Source organism: Eucyclogobius newberryi, unplaced genomic scaffold (genome assembly GCF_026437365.1).
Source record: "Eucyclogobius newberryi isolate DKJ021-1_F unplaced genomic scaffold, fEucNew1.0.hap1 SCAF_16, whole genome shotgun sequence".
Classification (NCBI taxonomy): domain Eukaryota; kingdom Metazoa; phylum Chordata; class Actinopteri; order Gobiiformes; family Gobiidae; genus Eucyclogobius; species Eucyclogobius newberryi.
This window is the reverse complement of record NW_027315790.1, coordinates 10278697-10297230: the sequence shown is the minus strand read 5'-3', so window position 1 is coordinate 10297230 and position 18534 is coordinate 10278697. Positions and strand designations below refer to the sequence as shown.

Genomic DNA, 18534 nt, shown 5'->3' with positions numbered 1-18534 from the left:
GGCACTTGGTATTTTTCCGTAGAGATCAAGCCTGCAAGGGGGGTGCAACTCCCCCCCCCCCCCCCGGGGCAACATTCTTTGGCCCATCTTTATGATACCTTCACAAACAAATGCAGTTTGTCACACACCCGTTCTTCTCTTAGACTAATGATGCAGATAAAATATCACTATTATGCAGATAAAATACATCACAGAAATATAATCATATATTCACATTTTATCACAAGAGGTCTGTGTAGTTTTCTGTCAAAAATGAAATAAAACAAATGTTAGATCCATCTTTGACCGGGTTCTTACATTTTTATTTAAAAAGTAAATTTGAGCATTCCTCCTTAATTGTATAGGTCTGAGAAACATAAAACACTGCATAAAACACTTCATACCATTTTAATACAAATTTAAGCCAGGCAAGGATCTTGATATTTTGGCAGCAATGACCATAACAAAAGGGATTCTCAGCCATTATACCAGTAATTTATCATTTTGAAACCTCAATGAACGAGTTTAACTATTGAATCAAAAACAACTACAGTTTATTTCAGATTTGTATTTGTTTAAAACGGGGGTTGATGACATGCTAACGTTCTGTACATGACAATTCATCCAAAATAATAATGTGAAAAAACTCAATGGTGCCCTCTTGTGGTTAATCATTAGAACTACACAAGTTTTGATAAGAACTTCAAAACATTAAAATCTCATTCCTTTATTTGAATTATTTAAATGTGTGTATAATGTAATATACAGCATAAAATAGTGTACTTTATTAATGATGCGTTAAGACCCAGCAACAAAGCTGCAGTAGATTCCCCAGTGGTCACTAGTGAATCGCCCACAGTCCAGTTTCTCCAGACCGATCAAGGCCATGTGATCAGGGAGGAGGCACGGCACTCCCTCCTTTGAAGCAGGACGGAGGTAGATGCGGTCAAAACGGCAGCGGCTGACGTAGGGAACAGTCTTATTGGTGTTGGTTTTAGTATCCCAGGTGTATCGGCAGTGCTCCTGTTTGCCCAGACGCTCCCACACGTCACACACATGAGGGGGCAGACCCACTTTCACCACCTGGAAAACATCAGGTCAGAGATGAATGCAGAGTTTATTCAAGGCCTTTGTGCTGAGATGGAGAGAAGGTAATATTAAAGATTGTTAACGTGCCAATTTGTAATGAGATTAAAAAACGAATAATCGGTAGGGTTGCACAAATCTGGAAAAATATAGCTTACTATGATTTTTCGGACAAACAGTGTGATTAGATATGCAAAATGTTTTAAAAATAGGATTCTATTCAGGGTAGTCATTACTGATTAGTTCAGTAGTCGATTAGTCAATGATTTGTTGACTATTGAAACAAATGATTTAACAAATAAACATTGAAATATGGTGACTGAACGCTTCTAAATAGAGAATATTTAAGAATAAAAAGTGTATTATTGTTTGACATGTTTGACTGACATTTTGTTATAAAAAGGTATTTTCATTCGCTTTTTAAAGATGGTCCAGATAACGAACATCAAAATACAAATCATACGATTTTTTTATAGTCAACAAGTCACGATTAGTTTATAAATCGTTCCAGTTCAGAGTGCATATTTTAAACACTCCCAAGAGCATTAAGTGAAAACTGAAATACAAACCACTAATAAAAGAACCCCGTACATTTCAGAATATGTTTGCTGATGTTGTTTTTTTTACAGGATTAGCAAGTTTCATACAGTACTTTTCGATACAAATTATTAATTATTGGTCATTCATTTTGATGTGATTTATATTCCAGCCCTAAATAATTAGTTTCAGTTTTTGTATATTTGTTATGACAATACAAATTGGATACTGGGGCATTATTAATTATGGCCTTAAGTACTGACCTCTGTGTCTCTGAGGTTAGTGTCTCCTCCGAACAGCACGGTCACATCGTCAGGAGCGTCGGTCACTCTCTGCATCACGAGGCGGAGCTGCTTCATCCGCTCTGCTGCATGGCCCTTACAGCTCTCCAGGTGAGACGTCATTAGACATAATTTATGTTCTTTAAAAGTCACCTGACCACAAACAAATGAGCCTTTGTAATGCTGTATCTTGTTTTTTTGTTTTTCTTGCTTTCAAGGGTTCAAAGGGTTGAATTTAAAAGGTGGGAAATGTATACAATCATCAAAATATTATTGAAAATATTGAGTATATAGTAAAAGCTGCAACAAGAGTAGATTCAATTATACCCCCGACCCCCAGTTGAATTACATGTTCGACAAAAATAATATAAATTCTAACCTGAACTACAAGCAGGTTCCTCAACATTTGAGTGGTGGGGTAAGGCACAATAATTTTTTCCAACAGTTTAACTCTGGATCTCTTGAGCATCATGCCAGTGAAATAACTCTCTTCACCGCCTTAGCAGGAATCAGTAACACAATTGTTAGTATCCTCAAATAGTCAAAACTGCAAACGGACATCACACAAAATACCTTCAACGATGAGGTAGCTGACAGCTCGTTTCTTCAAGTACTGCACATACGGAGGAATAAGCTCCTGTAAGAACACCACATCTGGAGTGTATCTATATGAACAAAAATAAATGTTAATAAAATACCTACAACAGCTACAAGTCCCCCAATATACCATCAGCTTACAGGACTAAGAAGGAGCAGAGGCCCCTGGCTCGCTCAGCAAGGTTATCCGTATCAAGGCCATCTACATTCCAAGAAATCAGAGAGAGTTTGGGGTCATCTTCCACTGAAGGTTTTGAAGATGAAGGGCTGTCTTCTGTTAAATCAATGCTGCGAAGATTTCATGTATTGTAAAACCTAATGGTAGATAGACAGTTGTAATAGAAAGTATGTTACCATTGTTTTGGTGTTTTTGGATCAATTTTTCTCTTCTTTGTTTCAGGACTTTGGCTTCTCTCTTCTTGAGGATCTTTCTCTTCAAATACACTTTCGAGGTCTGCCTCGAAAAATGAGTTCAATGCTCTCTGAAAGGTACGATACAAGTCAAGAAGTCAAAACGTTTGTTCAATCGGAACATTTTTATTGAGAGACACCATGTGACAAAAAGCATTTACAATGTTATTCTGTCATGGTTGCTATATTTCTTGCTGTTGGGTGTGTCTGCGGGTGACTAGTGTTGATTCAAGATGTAGCCAACAAATAACAAGGTCAGCACTGCAGCAGTAGTACATTTGTGTGTAGTGGTATATGTATAGGAGATTTTTTTATGTTTGTTGTAGTTTTTTATTGTTTATTTTTTTTTTTGGGAATGTGCATGTTTTTTTTTAAATACAAAGATCAAATGTGTCGAGGTGAGGTAGTGATTATATTGAAATAGTAAAGAAATGGATTCCAAGTGTCTAAGATGGGAGACATATTTCAGTTAGTCTATTATTAGTGTTCGAATACCGGTAGACCACTGTCTGTGACTCCCATGGTACATCGTGAACATATGTCTGTCCTTATAATAAGTGATATGTGTTTGGTATATTGTCTTTGGTGTATAAGCTGTAGGTTGGTGTTGCGAGTCTTTGTGATTGTGTTTCGGTACATTTCTGTCCAGAGTTCAAAGGTGATTGTTTGGGCTTAGTTTGTTTAGCATTTACTGAGGTACTGTCACAGTTAACAAGTTTACACGGATAGGAAATTGACTTTTTGTGATTCCTGAGGTTCAATCGGGAGGTTGTCTTAAATTATTATTAAAATACTGCACAGCAAAACCAAGTGCTATATGCTTAACAAAAAGTATGGGATCTTTTAAGCTGTGATTTTGTTTTCCAGATTAATACTCACTGCTAAAACAGGTAAGAAAACAGGTGCTACTCAGCTGTTGTTCGTCTGTGTGTTTAAGTGTAACCTTATGCTGAGTAAATATTAAAAAAATAACAACCAACAAAAGTAGTATCTGCGTTTGAATAAGTTCACGTGACATTACAACATTAGTTTGAAACTGAGCTCAGTGAGCTGGTATAATATGTGTATACATACTATAATATGTGTATACATACTATGTGTATACATACTATAATATGTGTATACATACAGTAGAACATTATTCAGACAAGAATCTCTCCTTGGAGACCAAACCACAAACGTTGCAACCATTAACACTCAAATAAAAAAGCAGGCTTCCTTTTTCTGAAATATACAAACAATGGACAGGTTGGAATTATTTTGACTGGTTTTGCAAACATCATACAGTAATATGATTTATAATATGTGAAACACAAACATGCCCAATAGAAGACAACTGTAAGTAAGGATAAAGTAAATGCATTTACTAAACAAAAGGCATGGCAGCACAAATCAAGTAAAGGGGACACAAAGTTAGATTTTGACACTTGGGAGCAACTGAGTTTTAACCATAGAATTATTAAGTTCGAACTATAGTTTTAACATACCTCCATTTCCCAGTCATTTTCCGCCAGGAAACACTGAGCCACAGCGGAGTCTGTGCCCGCCACTGAAGCAAACTCCTCACATAAACGAGCCCGACTTTCTTCCATATTTGAAGCGGATACTTTTAGAGATTCTACGTTAGTGGACATGTTTAGCTCTTGTCCAGTTCTTTCCAAACAACACAATTCAATAAAATCTAAGTCGCGCTCGCTGATATCTGGTGTTACTTCAAAATCTTTCCGGGGTTGTTAAACAAACACGTTTTCAAAATTCAAAACCATAAAAACAGATCCAAATATATTGTGTATGAGATCATATTAATTCGTTCTGATCTAATGTTATTCTAAGTTTGTCAAAATTACAAAATTGAGATTCTGTTAGAAATCGTTGCTTGATTGGCGTGAGGCCGGAGAAGATCCATGGCCCGGAGTCACATGTCCGACGCACCAGTTTCCGGTTTGAAGTAAACACAGGTTTGACATTGTGGCTTTTTGCATTGAATATGGGTCCAATTTCTGTAAGTACAATGAGACAATTATTTAGAGCAATGGTTGACACTCCAGGCTTTGACAGAGTACTCAACAAGGTGAGGATGCAGTTTTATGAGCATTTGTGCTTTAATGAAAGGCTACAGCTTGACGTGTGTTTGCGTGCTTCAGGTTGAGGTATTGTCTGCCAGCCCGGGGAAGGTGGTGTGTGAGATGCAGGTGGCAGAGGAGCACACAAACCGGGGAGGCACGCTGCACGGGGGGCTGACAGCGACCCTGGTGGACGTCATCTCCACCATGGCCATAATGAACAGCGAGAGGGGCGCACCAGGGGTCAGCGTCGACATGAATATAACGTAAGACCCCTAAGAGTTTGTAAACAAATACATAGTCAATTATAGAATTGCGTGGGAAGTGGAACATGAGGTTATTTAAATGGACAACCTGAAGTTTACCGCTGAATATCTCAAAATAGCATCATCACATGATCTCTCTGGGTGGAGTCTGCATGTTCTCCCCGTGTTACCGTGGGTTCTCTCCGGGTTCTCCGGCTTCCTCCCACCGTCCAAAGACATGCATGTGTTAGGTAAAATTGGTGACTCTAAATTGGCCCTAGTGAATGAATGTGAGCGTGAACTGTCTGTAATGTCTATGTCTCTGTGTTGGCCCTGCGACAAGTTGGCCACTGTCCAGGGTGTACCCCGCCTAAGGCCCGAAGTCACTGGGATAGGCTCCAGTCACCCGCGACCCCGAAAGGGAACAAGCGGTAGAAAATGAATGGATCTCAAAATAGGACAGATCAAGGGTTTTCCCCCCAATGTACATGATGTCAGAGCCTGGTTTAAAAGACATTTACAGTTGTATTTTAAAAATGTCTTTATTCAAAAGGTAATTTTAATAAACTCATGAGTTTTGAAATGTTAACACCCATTTTTTTATCTACAGATACATTTGCTTTTTTGTGAAGCTAAATCACAATTTTAATGCTGGAATAGTATTTTTATAATAGAAAAGCAACCAACTGACATTTCTACCCTGGAAGGAAATTCAAGATTGTTGCTTATTTTTGTTTAATCAATTACAGGATTCCTGCACAACTTCTAGTGTGAGACTGTTTTAAGACCTTTAACATAATTTTATTGACCTGTCTTGTTTATATATACTTAAAAGGATATTGGGAACAAAAATAAGCACCCAATAAAAATCATAATTTAATAAGTGGAATAAATTGTGCCTTTGTTGGCTCCAGGCGCATTTGCTGCTTATTTAGTACATGGCTGGCCTTCACAATAAATGGAATATCTCCTGTACAAATATGCACATTCTTTATTTAATTTAGATTAAAAAACAAACTAAACCACACTTTTTGCATACTTTTAGACAACTTCAAATTTTCAATAAACCCTGAATTAGCATTACAGCATGCTGTAAAGTCTTTTCTTCCTCAATCTATGAATATGCAAAGCAGTATAAAGCCACATTTCAAAAGTAATTCTCTGCACAGCTTTACCACTCCGTAATAGGCAGTATTACCGTAGTTTATGTTATGCTGTACAACGCTTTTCACTTGATTGATCAATGGGTAGTATCAAAGGGTTTATTTTCTGCTAGTACTTGTTGAGTGCTACAAAACAGCAATCTTATTTTGTTTTCCAGATATATGAATGCTGCCAATATTGGGGAAGATGTCCTCATTACTGCTCAGGTTCTGAAACAGGGAAAAACACAAGCCTTTGCTACTGTTGACCTGACGAGCAAAGCCACAGGAAAAGTCATCGCTCAAGGAAGGCACACAAAACACCTCGGGAGCAGCTAACACGCGTGCCTTTTGACCAGACTCCAATACTGTGTAACTGTTAGAATGTGGGCGGAGTAAAGAGCCTGTAAATATTTTGCAGTAAGTCATTATGATTCATGCACATGCAATAAAAACAAATGACAAGATGTATTTTTTCAGAATGCTGTATTGGGATATGCTCAGCTGTATTGAGAATCAACAGAAAAATCCAGAATTTTTATCATTTCAACAGAACAAGAATCAACAAGGAGCAAAGTTATTTGTTCATTGTCAGTCTTAAACAAGCAAGCCCACAAATCCCCATTATAATTTCAATATGATAGCAAATTAGTAGGACAAATTAAATGAGTTGTATGTATTGATTTCAAAACTATCATCCACCATTTTGGCGTCTCAACAACCCTCATCCCAAATCAAAATCATATCAAAACTGATTTCAGTCGCTTAAAAAACTGCTTGAACGTGAAAGATCTCAAATATCTAACCAGCGTGTTTCACCTGTGTCCGGTGACCTAACCCATTCAAGAATTTATCAAAGGCCTGTAGAAAAAGCAAATGTTGCAAAAAAAAAGAAGAGCTTAAGACCTGCAAAAAAACAAAATCTAAGGCAGTGTATAAGAAGCAGTACCTACACCATATGATGACAAATATTGTTCATCTTGTTATCTCTTACACAGGCGTAAGAACACCTGTCCTCGGTTAAAAATGTGTCAAGTTGTTTTAGCACCCCCCTTGACATTACATAGAAGCCGCAACAATCCTTTCGTTAGACAAGGATATCACATGTCCATCTGAGAACCCCCATGAAAACCTGTGTACTGTATGTTTATGTTCTGATGCAAGAGTTCCTTCATAGACTGGTGCTGTTGACAGAGCGGCTCCAAGAAAACAACCAACCACTCGAAAATCAATGTTCGTGCAGGTTCAAATAAAACAAACGGATGAGAAGGAAATGGAGGGGGAAAATGAGGGAATCAATCCAAAATGGTAGACAGTGGGATACTTGGAGGGGGAAAAAAAGATGTGAACTGAATCGATATCAGGTCAGGGAGAGAGGAGAGCGAGCGGGTAACAAAAAGGAGAGGTCCAAGCAAAAAATTCAAAAATGTGTAAAAGGAAAACGAGATGAGTACATAAATTTGCATCTGTAGGCTTAGATGAGGGAAGGAGGGTAGGGCTTTTCCTATGTGGCTGCATGGAGCAGGATACCCTAGTCAGGCATATACGGGCGGAGATGGTCCTCGATGTCTCCGACGCCCCAGCAGGTCAACTGGTCCTGGGGCAGGTACAAGCAAAGGCTGCATAACTTGAAAACTGTAGCCTTGGTCTTAGGCGTCTGCAAAAAAAAAGGAAGAGGGAAAGGAAAGCTTACATTTCTGAGACATTCTGGCGGCAGTTTTAAAATGTTAGCTGAATGACTGACCTGTAAGTGCTGTCTGTCCATGAAGAGAAATACAGACTGAGTAGGATTGTTCATGACCATTCCAGCCTTGTCTTTACGACCCAAAGCATGCAAGCACTGCTTCTCATAGTCTCCGTGATGAAATTCAAACTTGGCCTGTTGACACAAAGGCAGACATGATCTTAAAATGATCTTCCCTAGAATTAAAAATGCAGATGTTTGTGGTGAAGTATGTGTATTCTGACCTGAACAGGCCTAAAGGGTTCATCATCAGCCCCCTTCCATCTGGAGAACAGCAGACAGACAATCTTCTCAATATCGTTGCGTGGCCAAAGGATGAAATCCATCTCTTGAGTGCAGCCTATTACATCCTAAAAATAGAAGCAGTGTAAAGATTTTCTTTTCTTTTATAACTTTATGTACATAGCGCTTAGAAACGCACCCTTCGCATTGACTGGTAGCGGGGCGCGTGTAGTTGCACAACATCTTTTTGCAGGAGATCTATTGAACTCTCAAGAGAGTAGCTGGAATCCCGCACACCACTGAGGATGTTTTCTTCATAGTTGTTGGTCATCACGGGCACAACTTCAGCTATCTCGAACAGAGCAGACTTCTTTTTCTATAAGTACAAAAGAAAGTAATCGGCAGTCAGAAACACACAAAGCTCCATGTATAAACCATTGCTCTACAATAGAATGTGTGAACAAACCTTTTCTTTGAAAACAAAGGCTATATAAATCTTGAAGTCAAACTGATCAGCCAAAGACTCCCTTTTCTTTCGAAGTTGGGCACGAAGTCGATTTCTTGTTTGATTTCTTCGTGAAGTTGGGTCCCCCATGGTTAGATTTTGCCAGTTGTCTCGTGTAAATTGACAATACTCTACTATTGTTTTTCAGGTTGGGTAAAGGATGACCATTAACTACCCTCTTTAGCAACACATCAAACAACTCTGTACTAGATCCGTGAAATACCACTAACTATGAACAGAAAATGTCCGCAAATTAAAGACAAACTAAGTCATTTTTCTATTTGTAGAAGGACACAGATGACTACAGGGTAAAGACTACATCTCCCTACCGTTTGTTCTGAAGTTCAAATTTAAGACATGACTGTTAAGTCAACTTTTTCATAATCTCAAACTGCCATAGAAAAGATTGAGAACTGAGATTTGTGCTGGAGGATTTGCAAGAGACTTCTGTACACCTTCAGGAAAGTCAACTGGCTCTACTGGAATTCATCCTGGAAATATTTAGCACGTGTATTTGGAACAGAATCTAGCAGACAATATGCATAATTAGGGTAATATAAAGTCCCTCATCCATGACTGAGATTTGTTGTATTATTTCTGTAGTCGGCACTAAGAGCGTGTTAACACAGACAGACTGGGGATAGAGACGAACATGGCAGGTAAATACAGATGCCAAGATATGGTGGCACCGGGGAACATCTAGGGCCAGTGTACGTAGACATGTCGTGGAGTTTGTGCCCCTCACGAGGCGCTGCGCGGCCTGCGGTGCCCACGGCGGAGGCTCATGGTGGGGTCTATTTCAGCCTTAACTTTCCAACACTAACTAGTAGTGACTGGCTGTACAGCTACATTTTATCTTTCGCACTTCTCGGCTCATTGAGGCATGTGCGTGTTTATCTATCGTCCAGTCACCATTTCTCACGCTCACATCTTTCGCCCTGTTCAAGACAAACGCGAGTGCTATCAGATAAAAACGACTGTCCGGTTTGATGAATTTAACTGGTTTTACTCTGCATTTTAGCCTGAAACAGTCGCCACGGGACGCTAAACCTCAGTGATTGCCTTCACGTCTCTAGTGGAGTTGTTTGTTGCTCGCTCTTTTCCTCCGTCGTCACAGCCCTCGTCTCGCCCTGGCGCAGGCCATGTCAAGATAAATCTACGATCCAGCGGCGATCGTCCGTCCTTTCATGTGACGTGTGCTGTGTAGTGTCTCCCGGAGGGCCCATCGTTAACGGCGTGTCGTCCAGTGTTTGTTGGAGTGGTTTCTTTGTATGTTTTTTGGGAGCTAAGAAAGTACCTCGCGGTTCAGTAGCTCGAGCTTTCTCCAAAATGGCGACGTCAGGAGCACAAAGATGTGACGTCTAATATCACGTGATCACAGAGGGTAAACAACAGCTCCCGCTGCGTCCACAAAGTAAAGTATGAACAAATAAAGCATTAACAAATAAAGATACACTATTAGTAAGAAATCAATCCTCTATACATTATTAAAACTATTGAATTAATACATATTTTAAATTATATATTATTCAGACGTGTTTAAACACATCCATCCAAGAGTTTACCACAGACGCTTTCCTTTATTGCAAAATTATTTATCTGAACATGTAATGTTTTTGTAGATATATATCATGGATCGATTATCGATATAAATAAATTACGAGCCAAACCCCACGTGGTGCTGTGCCACCCACGTGACTAGGGGCGTATTTAAGTTCCTGGCGCGAGCTTCGTGTTCAGAAATCAAGTTCCGGTTTACCGCGGGCTGCTTATTTCCAGCATCGTCTTTTACTAACAGAGCTCACAGTGTAACGGCCATTTGGTCATTTGTTGGGTAAGTTGTTTGTTGAGTCATTCATTACAAAATTGTTGCGCTTTGTTGTGATGTTCGCTTTGGTCTTGTTGAGTGTGAAACGGCTTCGTTTCGGTTAACGACCAAAAGCACAAACTATGTTCTTTTACAATAATCAACTCGTATTGTTGTAGCTGGGATTATTACATTTAACGTTTACTTCATACATGCAGAGGTATTTCTGAATTTCTGAACAGACATGGCTTCCAGTGGAAAACTCAAGCAGGAGAAATCCAGTGAGAACATTCTGGTGAGATGATTATTATTATTATTATTATTATTATATGAACTTTTAGGATACATCTGCTCTCTTCAGTATTCAGAGGCCTGGTTCAGTTTTAAATGGCCTGTGCTGGGCTGTGGAGCTAAACATTAACAAGTTCAGCTGTTGACTGCTGTTTAATGAGCGTTAGGTCTCTTTCCCACGGCTCAAAGTTGTGTTCCCACACCCGTGTTGTGCCCAGCTCCTTTACTTATGAGTAACTAAACTATAAAGGCACACTAGACCTTGGTGAATCTGAGTTTTGGATGTTAAATTGCTCACATCCACAAGTAATTTCTCAGCCTGCACCTGAGTTCGTTTACACTTATTTATTTCTTTTTTTACGTTTTTCTGTTGCAGAGCTTTTTTTCGACTTCCAAAAAGTCAATGGGACCCCCACGGACGAGTCTTCAGGTGCTCCAGCCTTCTGCAGTGAACAAAGAGCTGGGGAAGGCCTCAAAGGTACACTTTTACATTTCCTTTAACAAATCCTGTTTTCCAAGTGCTCTGCATGTCTAATTGTATGACATGTGGTCGTTTTTTTTTAGGGGTCAAAGATGAATCCCAAGCGAAAACAATGGGTTCCAGAACAACTTAAGGGTCCAAAAAGGGTGAAGGTTGAAGTCAAATCAACTCAAACGGAAGCTCTTGATTCCCCCGACAGTGAGGCAAATGAGGCCTATGAATTAATGGTCAAAGGTTTGTCTCTCTAATGCCTAATGCTACAACTTTACACAGTTAAATAATTGTATCATTTAATGTTGTATCACAGAAACTCCACCCTCAGCATACTGGAAAGAGGTGGCGGAGGAGAGGCGTAAAGCCCTGTATAATGTTCTACAAGAGAATGAAAAGGTGAGGGTAATGTTTAGCCTGCATTTGCCCTGTTCCCACGCTCTTAGGTCTGTTGAGGTGAAATCTGGTTGTTTGCTAGTTCTATGTCATGTATGTTCTTCCAAGCTCCACAAAGAAGTTGAGACGAGAAATTATGAAATTTCAACGCTTCAGAACGAGAATGAAGAGCTACAGGAGATGGCACAGCACGTTCAGTACATGGCTGACATGATTGAGGTATTGGAAAGATTTTGTTGTAAAATGATTACTGGTTTCTCATTTTCATGCTTTACTGCAGAGACTGACTGGGAAGAGCCCAGAAAACCTTGAACAAATGCGAGATCTTGCACTTGATGCAGAGTATTTGGAGGGGGAAGAGGAATATGAGGACTCTCTTGAACAAACTGAACTCTGTGAGGAGGAAGATGAAGCGCCATGTGCCAATGAAGACTCGGCCCAAAGTGACGTGGATGGGGGGGGAAAAACCAGAAGCTCCAGAGTTGAGGACTTGAATGGCCATGAATGACCTGCTGTGACTTGGGCCCATGGCCTTAACATTTTTACGTGAGCATTTTTGTAAACTTTGTTTTTAGCTCTAAGACACATGTCTGCTTAAACATTTTCCCGAGGATTGGTAAGCAAGTTATGCATTGTTAAAAATCCTTTTCTTGAGCTGCGGGTTCTCTATTTTCAACTTGGTGAAATGGGTATTTAAACTTTGTTTTTTTTTTTTTAATTTTGCCACCGCTAATAAACCCTTGTTTTTCACCACTGTACTTGTAACCTGTCAAGTTTTTAAAATCACACTTGAACTTACTATGCTCACCCTTCAGTTCCAACGGAGGCTGCACTGACTGGTAGTGATCAGGATCTTCAAGGATTCAGATTAAGTAAAACTTAACTTCAGTTGCATATGTACAGGTCGATCTCACCCACAAATGTTAAATGTGATAACTTGCTACTTCAAACTGCATAAGTGGGTCTGCACTGTAAAGTTTGACGGTAAAACTTCAGACTGTAAAAATAAAACTTTATTGTAATGTGAGATGAAAATGAAGTCAAAAGGAAACACTGCACAAACGCACATGTTTTTGTGCCAAGTACCATCCCAAATACTGTTGAATCAAAACATTTACAAACCAAACTCTGGCTTTTTGGACTGAACACGATGGTTTCAATTGTGCTTTTTAATGTTTAGCCATGTAGAAGTGTATTAAATACATTCCTCTTGGATTACATAACAATTTTGCTTTGGTTGTGTTTCTAAATCAAAAACTCAAATTGTGCCATTGATTTTACAGGGAAAATACAGTAAGCACATTTAATAAAATAGGAATATAATCTAGAATTAAAGTATTTAAAGGTGTGCATGTGATAACTTGCATGTAACACTGGATGAGACCTCCAAAATAAAACAAATGTACAGTTAATTTACATGTCACATTACATGATAATATAACTTCAAAGTATATTATTAGATAGTAAATATAAAAAATTATACTTTGTCCTTGTGCGCCAGCACCAGACTCAGTAGTTACAAATCAGCCCCATTTTCCTGACTGAATTCAAAAATCAAGTTCACCCTGCAGCTTCCTTATGAACAAAACTTCATTTAAATTAAACCTTTTCAGACCTTTAATCAGTTTTGTGCAACTTAAAAGGCTATCCCTCACATTACTATTGCCACAGGCTGGCTAGGTTCCTGCTAAGCCAAGGAAAAATACTTACAAAAGAGCGGTTTGAGAAACCTGCTTGACATACTGGTTCAAAGCTAATAAAATTACAAATGTATACAATAAATTGCACTTGTTAAGCGGCTAGAATGAAAATCGATACACAAAACAATGCAGGGCATTGTTCCCGCCGTTTTCTTCCTCAAAAGTTGAAAACTAATTTTCATCAAGGCTCAACGTGTTACAGAAGTTCTGTGATAATGGTCCTCACTGCCAAACATTTCTCATTCATAAAAAGTCTTAGTAACATAAAACCCAACAAAAATAGTCGCTGAATGGAAATATTTGAGTAAAAGGAGCCGTATTTACAAGCCTGCGGACAGCGCTTCTAACATTATATTGTGACTTATGAGTAGACTAATCAATTGGAGCAACCTGTTAAGATTATGTGCATTCACTGCATCAGGTTTGACCCAAAGTAAGAGTATATGTAGCACAAGCTGAGTGGTCCTGATCCTGGCTCAGAAAGCAGTCCGATGAAGGGAAAGTGAAACTGTGGGTTAAAAAGTTGAGGCAGCATCATAGCGGCGTAAACAGCAGAGTGGCTTCAGCGGAGGTCGGATGTGGAGCGATGGGCGTGGCTCAGAAGGCAGTGGTGACAGCATTGCCCTTTCGTGCCCCCAAAAGCAGCAACTCGCCCGGCACGACGTCCAGCTGTTCGTAGGCCAGCCGCCCCTCGTCACCTGAGCGTGCCACAGGATCAGTCACGTCAGACTTTTAGAATTCAGGATGTTTGAATAGTTGGAAATGTGTTTCAACTTACCAAAAGTGAGGAGCGTTTCTATGGCGACATGCCGCAACTCTTCATCAGCTGAATCGCACAGAGCAACCACAGCCTTAATGCTTTCTACAGCCTAGAAAGAGACAAAAGTACAGGTAACGTTGTGTGCAAGTCTTAGTCTTATCAGTCAAGAGGCAGTTTGTGAAGAAAATGACCAGAAAGAATAAAAAATAAAAATAAAATTCTGACAGTTTAAATACCGTTTTAACCAAATATAGTCTAATTCACAGAATAGTTACTATTTGAAATGACACGTTTTGGCCCTTTTACAATGTGGGTGCTATATAATGGTTAATTTTGTGAAGTAAAAATATAAACTTCACCAAAATTGACAAACTAGGGAAAACTATGCGTGTGTCTTGTCCAACACAGTGATTCTCAACCTTTTTCAGTTGCGACAATTGGCATTTGCCAGCCCCAAACACAAAAAGTCTAGACTAACCATAATGTGATAGTCTAGCCTTATTTCTAAAGATTATAGACAAAGATCAATTCATTTTGTAAACCAGCAGTATTTATCGCTGTATTTGAAGGGTGTCAAGGCTTATTTAAGACTGTTGCACACATTTTCAATAGTCCCTACATCATTTGGGACCCCCTGAAGTCATTACCCTAGGTTGAGAACCACTGGTCTAACCTCATGTGCACTTTGAGAAAGTGATGACTCTGGAAAAGTTGCGTGTCTACTGACCTGCAGACAGCTCAGTGCAGAACAGGCCGCTCTTTGGCTCTGGACCCCTGCCTCGGACAGAGCCTGGGTGAAGCACTCCACGGCCTGTGAACATCAGATCGTCTTAGGGCGTAACGGTCACAACATTTTTTGAAAATTATGTTCTTCTGTAACTCACCCTGGTCCTGAAGAAGCTGTTGGGGGAGGTGGAGGAGAGGTACTCGGCTGCAGTTTTGTTCACCTCTGCGTTTGCTGCAGTGAGAAGTGCTGCCAGAGATCTCAGGGTTTGGTTTCTGGGCCAAAGTGATGACAAGGGCACCTCCTGCAGCTCCAACAGACACAGGCCGTGATCCCCACTCGATATGGCATCAGCAAAAACCTCTGAGATGGAAAAATACACAAGCACTATAATGTTGGAATCAATGTGAGCAGAATGTTAAATGTTACATTTTATTTATGGTTTTGCAATAAAAAATAAAAGTGTCACCGTATAGTAAATGCCTGCCTCATTTTCTTATTTCTAGAAGTCAATTCTAGCTCTACTGAAACACTTTATTTATTCAGACACTGGCCATGTTCACAGATGATTGAAATGTCATGAAAAGTTACATCTGACGCGAGTAATCCAATTTCTGTCTGATTGTTCATATCTATGCAAGTTTAAATAAGGTAATGTGACAAAGCGAAAATGTTAATAGATTGAAAGACATATTTCTAAATTCACGGTACTTTGTCTTCAACAGTTACTCCATGAAATCCATTAATTTATTGGGTTATCTGATAATTCTAGTCATCTGATTTTTTTCTGTAAATATACACCAACTAGTCCTTGTCAAGTCTTATTTCAGGGTAATTAAAGCTGCTATAATATATATATATATATATATATATATATATATATATATATATATATATATATATATATATATATATATATATATATATATATATATATATATATATATATATATATATATATATATATATATATATATATATATATATATATATATATATATATATATATATATATATATATATATATATATATATATATATATATATATATATATATATATATATATATATATATATATATATATATATATATATATATATATATATATATATATATATATATATATATATATATATATATATATATATATATATATATATATATATATATTATTTATTTGTTATCAGTGGACTTGATGACCACGTCAGAAGTTCACCTTCTCTGGCCAGGTTGAGCAGATGCGTCTCCATGTTGTGAACTCCATGTTGTAACACATAACAGTTGAACTGGAACACAGTCAGGACGTCCTGGGACAGTGCTTTGAGTGCAGAGTTGGACACAGCTGCAAGGTCAGTCTTGTCCACCATCTCACCCACAACCACACTGATCACTACAGATTAAAAAGACAACATTAATATCATGTAAATCATAAAAAAAAACTTCTGCATACTAACGCATGATTAGAATAAAAGATTAGTGACCTTTCTCTGCTCTGTGTGGGTGTTTCTCCTGCAGGGCGGCTGTAAAGCGCTGGTTCATTTGTTTAAAAACGCGGTCCAGAGTGGTGTGGAAAAGCCCAGATGAGCCACTGCACTCTGACCACAGGCACATCATCTTAGAGCGCTCTGCGAGGCCAGGCAGGACTGAAAATACAAGGTCAGAAAACATCAACACCTGCAGGAACAAAACTAATGGTGAAAATATTGTATTGTGTTTGATTCATACCATCGGAGACACATGTGATTACTCCCATTTTCTCTGCGGTGATTTCTGAAAGCTCCTCCAGCATCTGTGTCTGTCCATCAAGTTTGTTCAGGAGACTGCGTTTCTGCCACACGCCCACGCCACTGGACAGCAACTGACACAGGCAAAATACCGTATTTTATATATAGAAATATATAGAAATATGTCCTTGTACAATTATTATTTGTTGCTTCGTTTTAGTAATGGGCTATTTGTACCTGAATGAGGTGGTTGCAGTACTGCAGGTGGATGACAATAGCCACATCAAGGTTTTCATTCCCTGTCGTGAGAGGTAAGGGGCTTCCTGCCACACTGTTGCCCACTCCAGTGTCCTCTGTCAGGGCTTCACTCAAGTGCCCTCTGGCCTCTGGATGTTGAACACTAGGTAAGAGCAGAACATACTTTAATAACTTCTGAAAATGTAAATGTAGTGGGAAAAAAAAGGATTGAATATTAGTTTTACACACCCAATAGCTTCTCCGTCTGTGTCAAACACTGGGGACCTCTGAGGGGGGGTGTTGAGCACAGTGTTGTCGTCTCCCGTGTCTTCATCGTCAAAGTCAGAGGTGTTCAGGAAGTCGAAACTCTCAAGAGCGCTCTCCACTGTCAGACTGAAGCTGGACGAGCGGCTCCTGTGACCCGGGAGGCGACACTGCAGGGCCAGGTATCAAGTTTGTACGTGTCAATGCTACTATATATTATTACATTACATTGGCTCTCAGTTTGGTAAAAATCAGGATACATGATTCCTTTGAGATAAAATCAAAGATACAATCAAAGAAAAGATTTTGCTTTCAGAGTAGCAGCAGATTTAAATCACATACCACAGTATTCCTAACCAAATAAATATCCAAAGGAGGGCAAATAAGATAAAAGAAAATAACAGACATCTTTCCCCTTTGTAATGACGTACAAATAGTTCTTTTATATGCACATTTAAAAAACAAAAGCCTGTATTTATGTTAAAATGGTTCAAATAGACTCTAAATCATCGTACAGTACATTGCCCTACACGTGCTCCCTAAAATTGAGATAAGCGTTAAAAGAAGCTGACATTTAAAATGAAGTATTTTGATCAAGTAGCACAAGCAATATTCACCTTTAGGAGGTCTTCAAATTTCATGACTTCCTGCTCCAGATCTTGCAACTCTCTGCATCGATGTGTCAGAGCCTCCAGCCTCATGAGCAGGCTTTGGATCGCCTCCTCCAGCCCACTCTCCAGAAAGGCCCTGCTGCCCTCCCCGGTCCAGCTCAGACCCACAACTCCTGCCTCCGCTGAGCTCACCACTGGAGGCTCGATCTCAGAAGAAGTCAGCCTCTTCACCAGCTGCCGGCTCAAATTACCTGGCTCCTCTGTGTCCAACTCCACCGGCTTTAGTTCGTCTGCGTGGTCCAGAAAAACATCCTCTGGTGCTACAGTTGTCAAGTGGCTTTCTGAAGCAGATCCACAATGAGATCCAGAGCTTCTTTGGGATTCAGTACGTTCCCATTCCTCCACCTCATCGCTGGCCAAACTACCGCTCGTCCCGCGACTCCCCCTACTGGCCGTCTCCTCATCCTCCTCATAGTCTTCATCCTCCTCCACCAGATTTTCCTCCACAATCGAATCCTCCCGCGGTGGTAAGAAGTGCGCAGGCAGTATGTCCATTTCCGGGGGTGTGACTGTGATCTCTGGGTTTGATTGGGCGATTGAGTGTGTGCTGGGGGCGGGGCTCGCCGTGGAAACGGAAGTGTCCGAGAAGGTGAAAGAAAGGCGTTTGCATTCAGCGACACCGCAGCCCCCGTTTTCAAAGACGTCATCTGGTAAAGTGGACTGAAGAGAAAAACA

At 39.5% G+C, this 18534-nt stretch overlaps 5 protein-coding genes across 8 annotated transcripts in view; 2 read left to right on the top strand and 3 right to left on the bottom strand.

The window, feature by feature from the left end:
- Positions 1 to 731: 731 nt before the first annotated feature.
- tdp2b (tyrosyl-DNA phosphodiesterase 2b) lies at positions 732 to 4594 on the bottom strand. Its single transcript, XM_072447419.1, has 7 exons — positions 4379 to 4594; positions 2835 to 2962; positions 2622 to 2768; positions 2457 to 2548; positions 2263 to 2381; positions 1866 to 2036; positions 732 to 1062 (listed from the first exon to the last, which is right to left on the bottom strand). Exons 1-7 carry the CDS (start codon positions 4523 to 4525, stop codon positions 778 to 780), a joined length of 1089 nt encoding a protein of 362 aa, XP_072303520.1. The 5' UTR covers positions 4526 to 4594; the 3' UTR covers positions 732 to 777.
- Positions 4595 to 4804: 210 nt separating this feature from the next.
- acot13 (acyl-CoA thioesterase 13) lies at positions 4805 to 6808 on the top strand. The gene is made up of 3 exons (XM_072447421.1): positions 4805 to 4962; positions 5036 to 5220; positions 6521 to 6808. Exons 1-3 carry the CDS (start codon positions 4879 to 4881, stop codon positions 6678 to 6680), a joined length of 429 nt encoding a protein of 142 aa, XP_072303522.1. The 5' UTR covers positions 4805 to 4878; the 3' UTR covers positions 6681 to 6808.
- Positions 6809 to 7671: 863 nt separating this feature from the next.
- Positions 7672 to 9063, bottom strand: cunh6orf62 (chromosome unknown C6orf62 homolog). The gene is made up of 5 exons (XM_072447420.1): positions 8774 to 9063; positions 8507 to 8683; positions 8310 to 8435; positions 8086 to 8220; positions 7672 to 7998 (listed from the first exon to the last, which is right to left on the bottom strand). Exons 1-5 carry the CDS (start codon positions 8900 to 8902, stop codon positions 7873 to 7875), a joined length of 693 nt encoding a protein of 230 aa, XP_072303521.1. The 5' UTR covers positions 8903 to 9063; the 3' UTR covers positions 7672 to 7872.
- A 1774-nt stretch (positions 9064 to 10837) lies between these two features.
- gmnn (geminin DNA replication inhibitor) lies at positions 10838 to 12301 on the top strand. Its single transcript, XM_072447100.1, has 6 exons — positions 10838 to 10914; positions 11287 to 11388; positions 11475 to 11625; positions 11699 to 11781; positions 11887 to 11997; positions 12059 to 12301. The coding sequence occupies exons 1-6, from the start codon at positions 10864 to 10866 to the stop codon at positions 12284 to 12286; spliced, it is 726 nt and encodes a 241-aa protein (XP_072303201.1). The 5' UTR covers positions 10838 to 10863; the 3' UTR covers positions 12287 to 12301.
- A 1076-nt stretch (positions 12302 to 13377) lies between these two features.
- ripor2 (RHO family interacting cell polarization regulator 2) overlaps positions 13378 to 18534 on the bottom strand; it is a 64208-nt gene continuing 59051 nt past the window's right edge. For all 4 annotated transcript variants that reach the window (XM_072447414.1, XM_072447415.1, XM_072447413.1 and 1 more), the window contains exons 13-22: positions 17806 to 18519; positions 17174 to 17358; positions 16925 to 17087; positions 16689 to 16821; positions 16445 to 16606; positions 16180 to 16353; positions 15123 to 15325; positions 14966 to 15049; positions 14257 to 14347; positions 13378 to 14176 (exon numbers count right to left, since the gene is read on the bottom strand). In XM_072447414.1, coding sequence (XP_072303515.1) covers positions 14076 to 14176; positions 14257 to 14347; positions 14966 to 15049; positions 15123 to 15325; positions 16180 to 16353; positions 16445 to 16606; positions 16689 to 16821; positions 16925 to 17087; positions 17174 to 17358; positions 17806 to 18519 — 2010 coding nt within the window. In that variant the 3' untranslated portion in view covers positions 13378 to 14075. The remainder of the gene's footprint in view (positions 14177 to 14256; positions 14348 to 14965; positions 15050 to 15122; positions 15326 to 16179; positions 16354 to 16444; positions 16607 to 16688; positions 16822 to 16924; positions 17088 to 17173; positions 17359 to 17805; positions 18520 to 18534) is intronic.

What these genes read in the sequence shown, in the direction of transcription:
- tdp2b (XM_072447419.1), bottom strand. Translation starts at nt 4,525, where the DNA reads ATGTCCACTAACGTAGAATCTCTAAAAGTATCCGCTTCAAATATGGAA. An exon ending in CAGCTACCTCATCGTTGAAG is followed by an intron (nt 2,382 to 2,456) that starts GTATTTTGTGTG and finishes ATTCCTGCTAAG; the next exon opens with GCGGTGAAGAGAGTTATTTC. An exon ending in CTAACCTCAGAGACACAGAG is followed by an intron (nt 1,063 to 1,865) that starts GTCAGTACTTAA and finishes GATGTTTTCCAG; the next exon opens with GTGGTGAAAGTGGGTCTGCC.
- acot13 (XM_072447421.1), top strand. Translation starts at nt 4,879, where the DNA reads ATGGGTCCAATTTCTGTAAGTACAATGAGACAATTATTTAGAGCAATG. An exon ending in TTGACAGAGTACTCAACAAG is followed by an intron (nt 4,963 to 5,035) that starts GTGAGGATGCAG and finishes TGCGTGCTTCAG; the next exon opens with GTTGAGGTATTGTCTGCCAG. An exon ending in AGCGTCGACATGAATATAAC is followed by an intron (nt 5,221 to 6,520) that starts GTAAGACCCCTA and finishes TTTGTTTTCCAG; the next exon opens with ATATATGAATGCTGCCAATA.
- cunh6orf62 (XM_072447420.1), bottom strand. Translation starts at nt 8,902, where the DNA reads ATGGGGGACCCAACTTCACGAAGAAATCAAACAAGAAATCGACTTCGT. An exon ending in GCTACCAGTCAATGCGAAGG is followed by an intron (nt 8,436 to 8,506) that starts GTGCGTTTCTAA and finishes TTCTATTTTTAG; the next exon opens with GATGTAATAGGCTGCACTCA. An exon ending in TGGACAGACAGCACTTACAG is followed by an intron (nt 7,999 to 8,085) that starts GTCAGTCATTCA and finishes TTTTTTTTGCAG; the next exon opens with ACGCCTAAGACCAAGGCTAC.
- gmnn (XM_072447100.1), top strand. Translation starts at nt 10,864, where the DNA reads ATGGCTTCCAGTGGAAAACTCAAGCAGGAGAAATCCAGTGAGAACATT. An exon ending in AATCCAGTGAGAACATTCTG is followed by an intron (nt 10,915 to 11,286) that starts GTGAGATGATTA and finishes TTTCTGTTGCAG; the next exon opens with AGCTTTTTTTCGACTTCCAA. An exon ending in CTATGAATTAATGGTCAAAG is followed by an intron (nt 11,626 to 11,698) that starts GTTTGTCTCTCT and finishes GTTGTATCACAG; the next exon opens with AAACTCCACCCTCAGCATAC.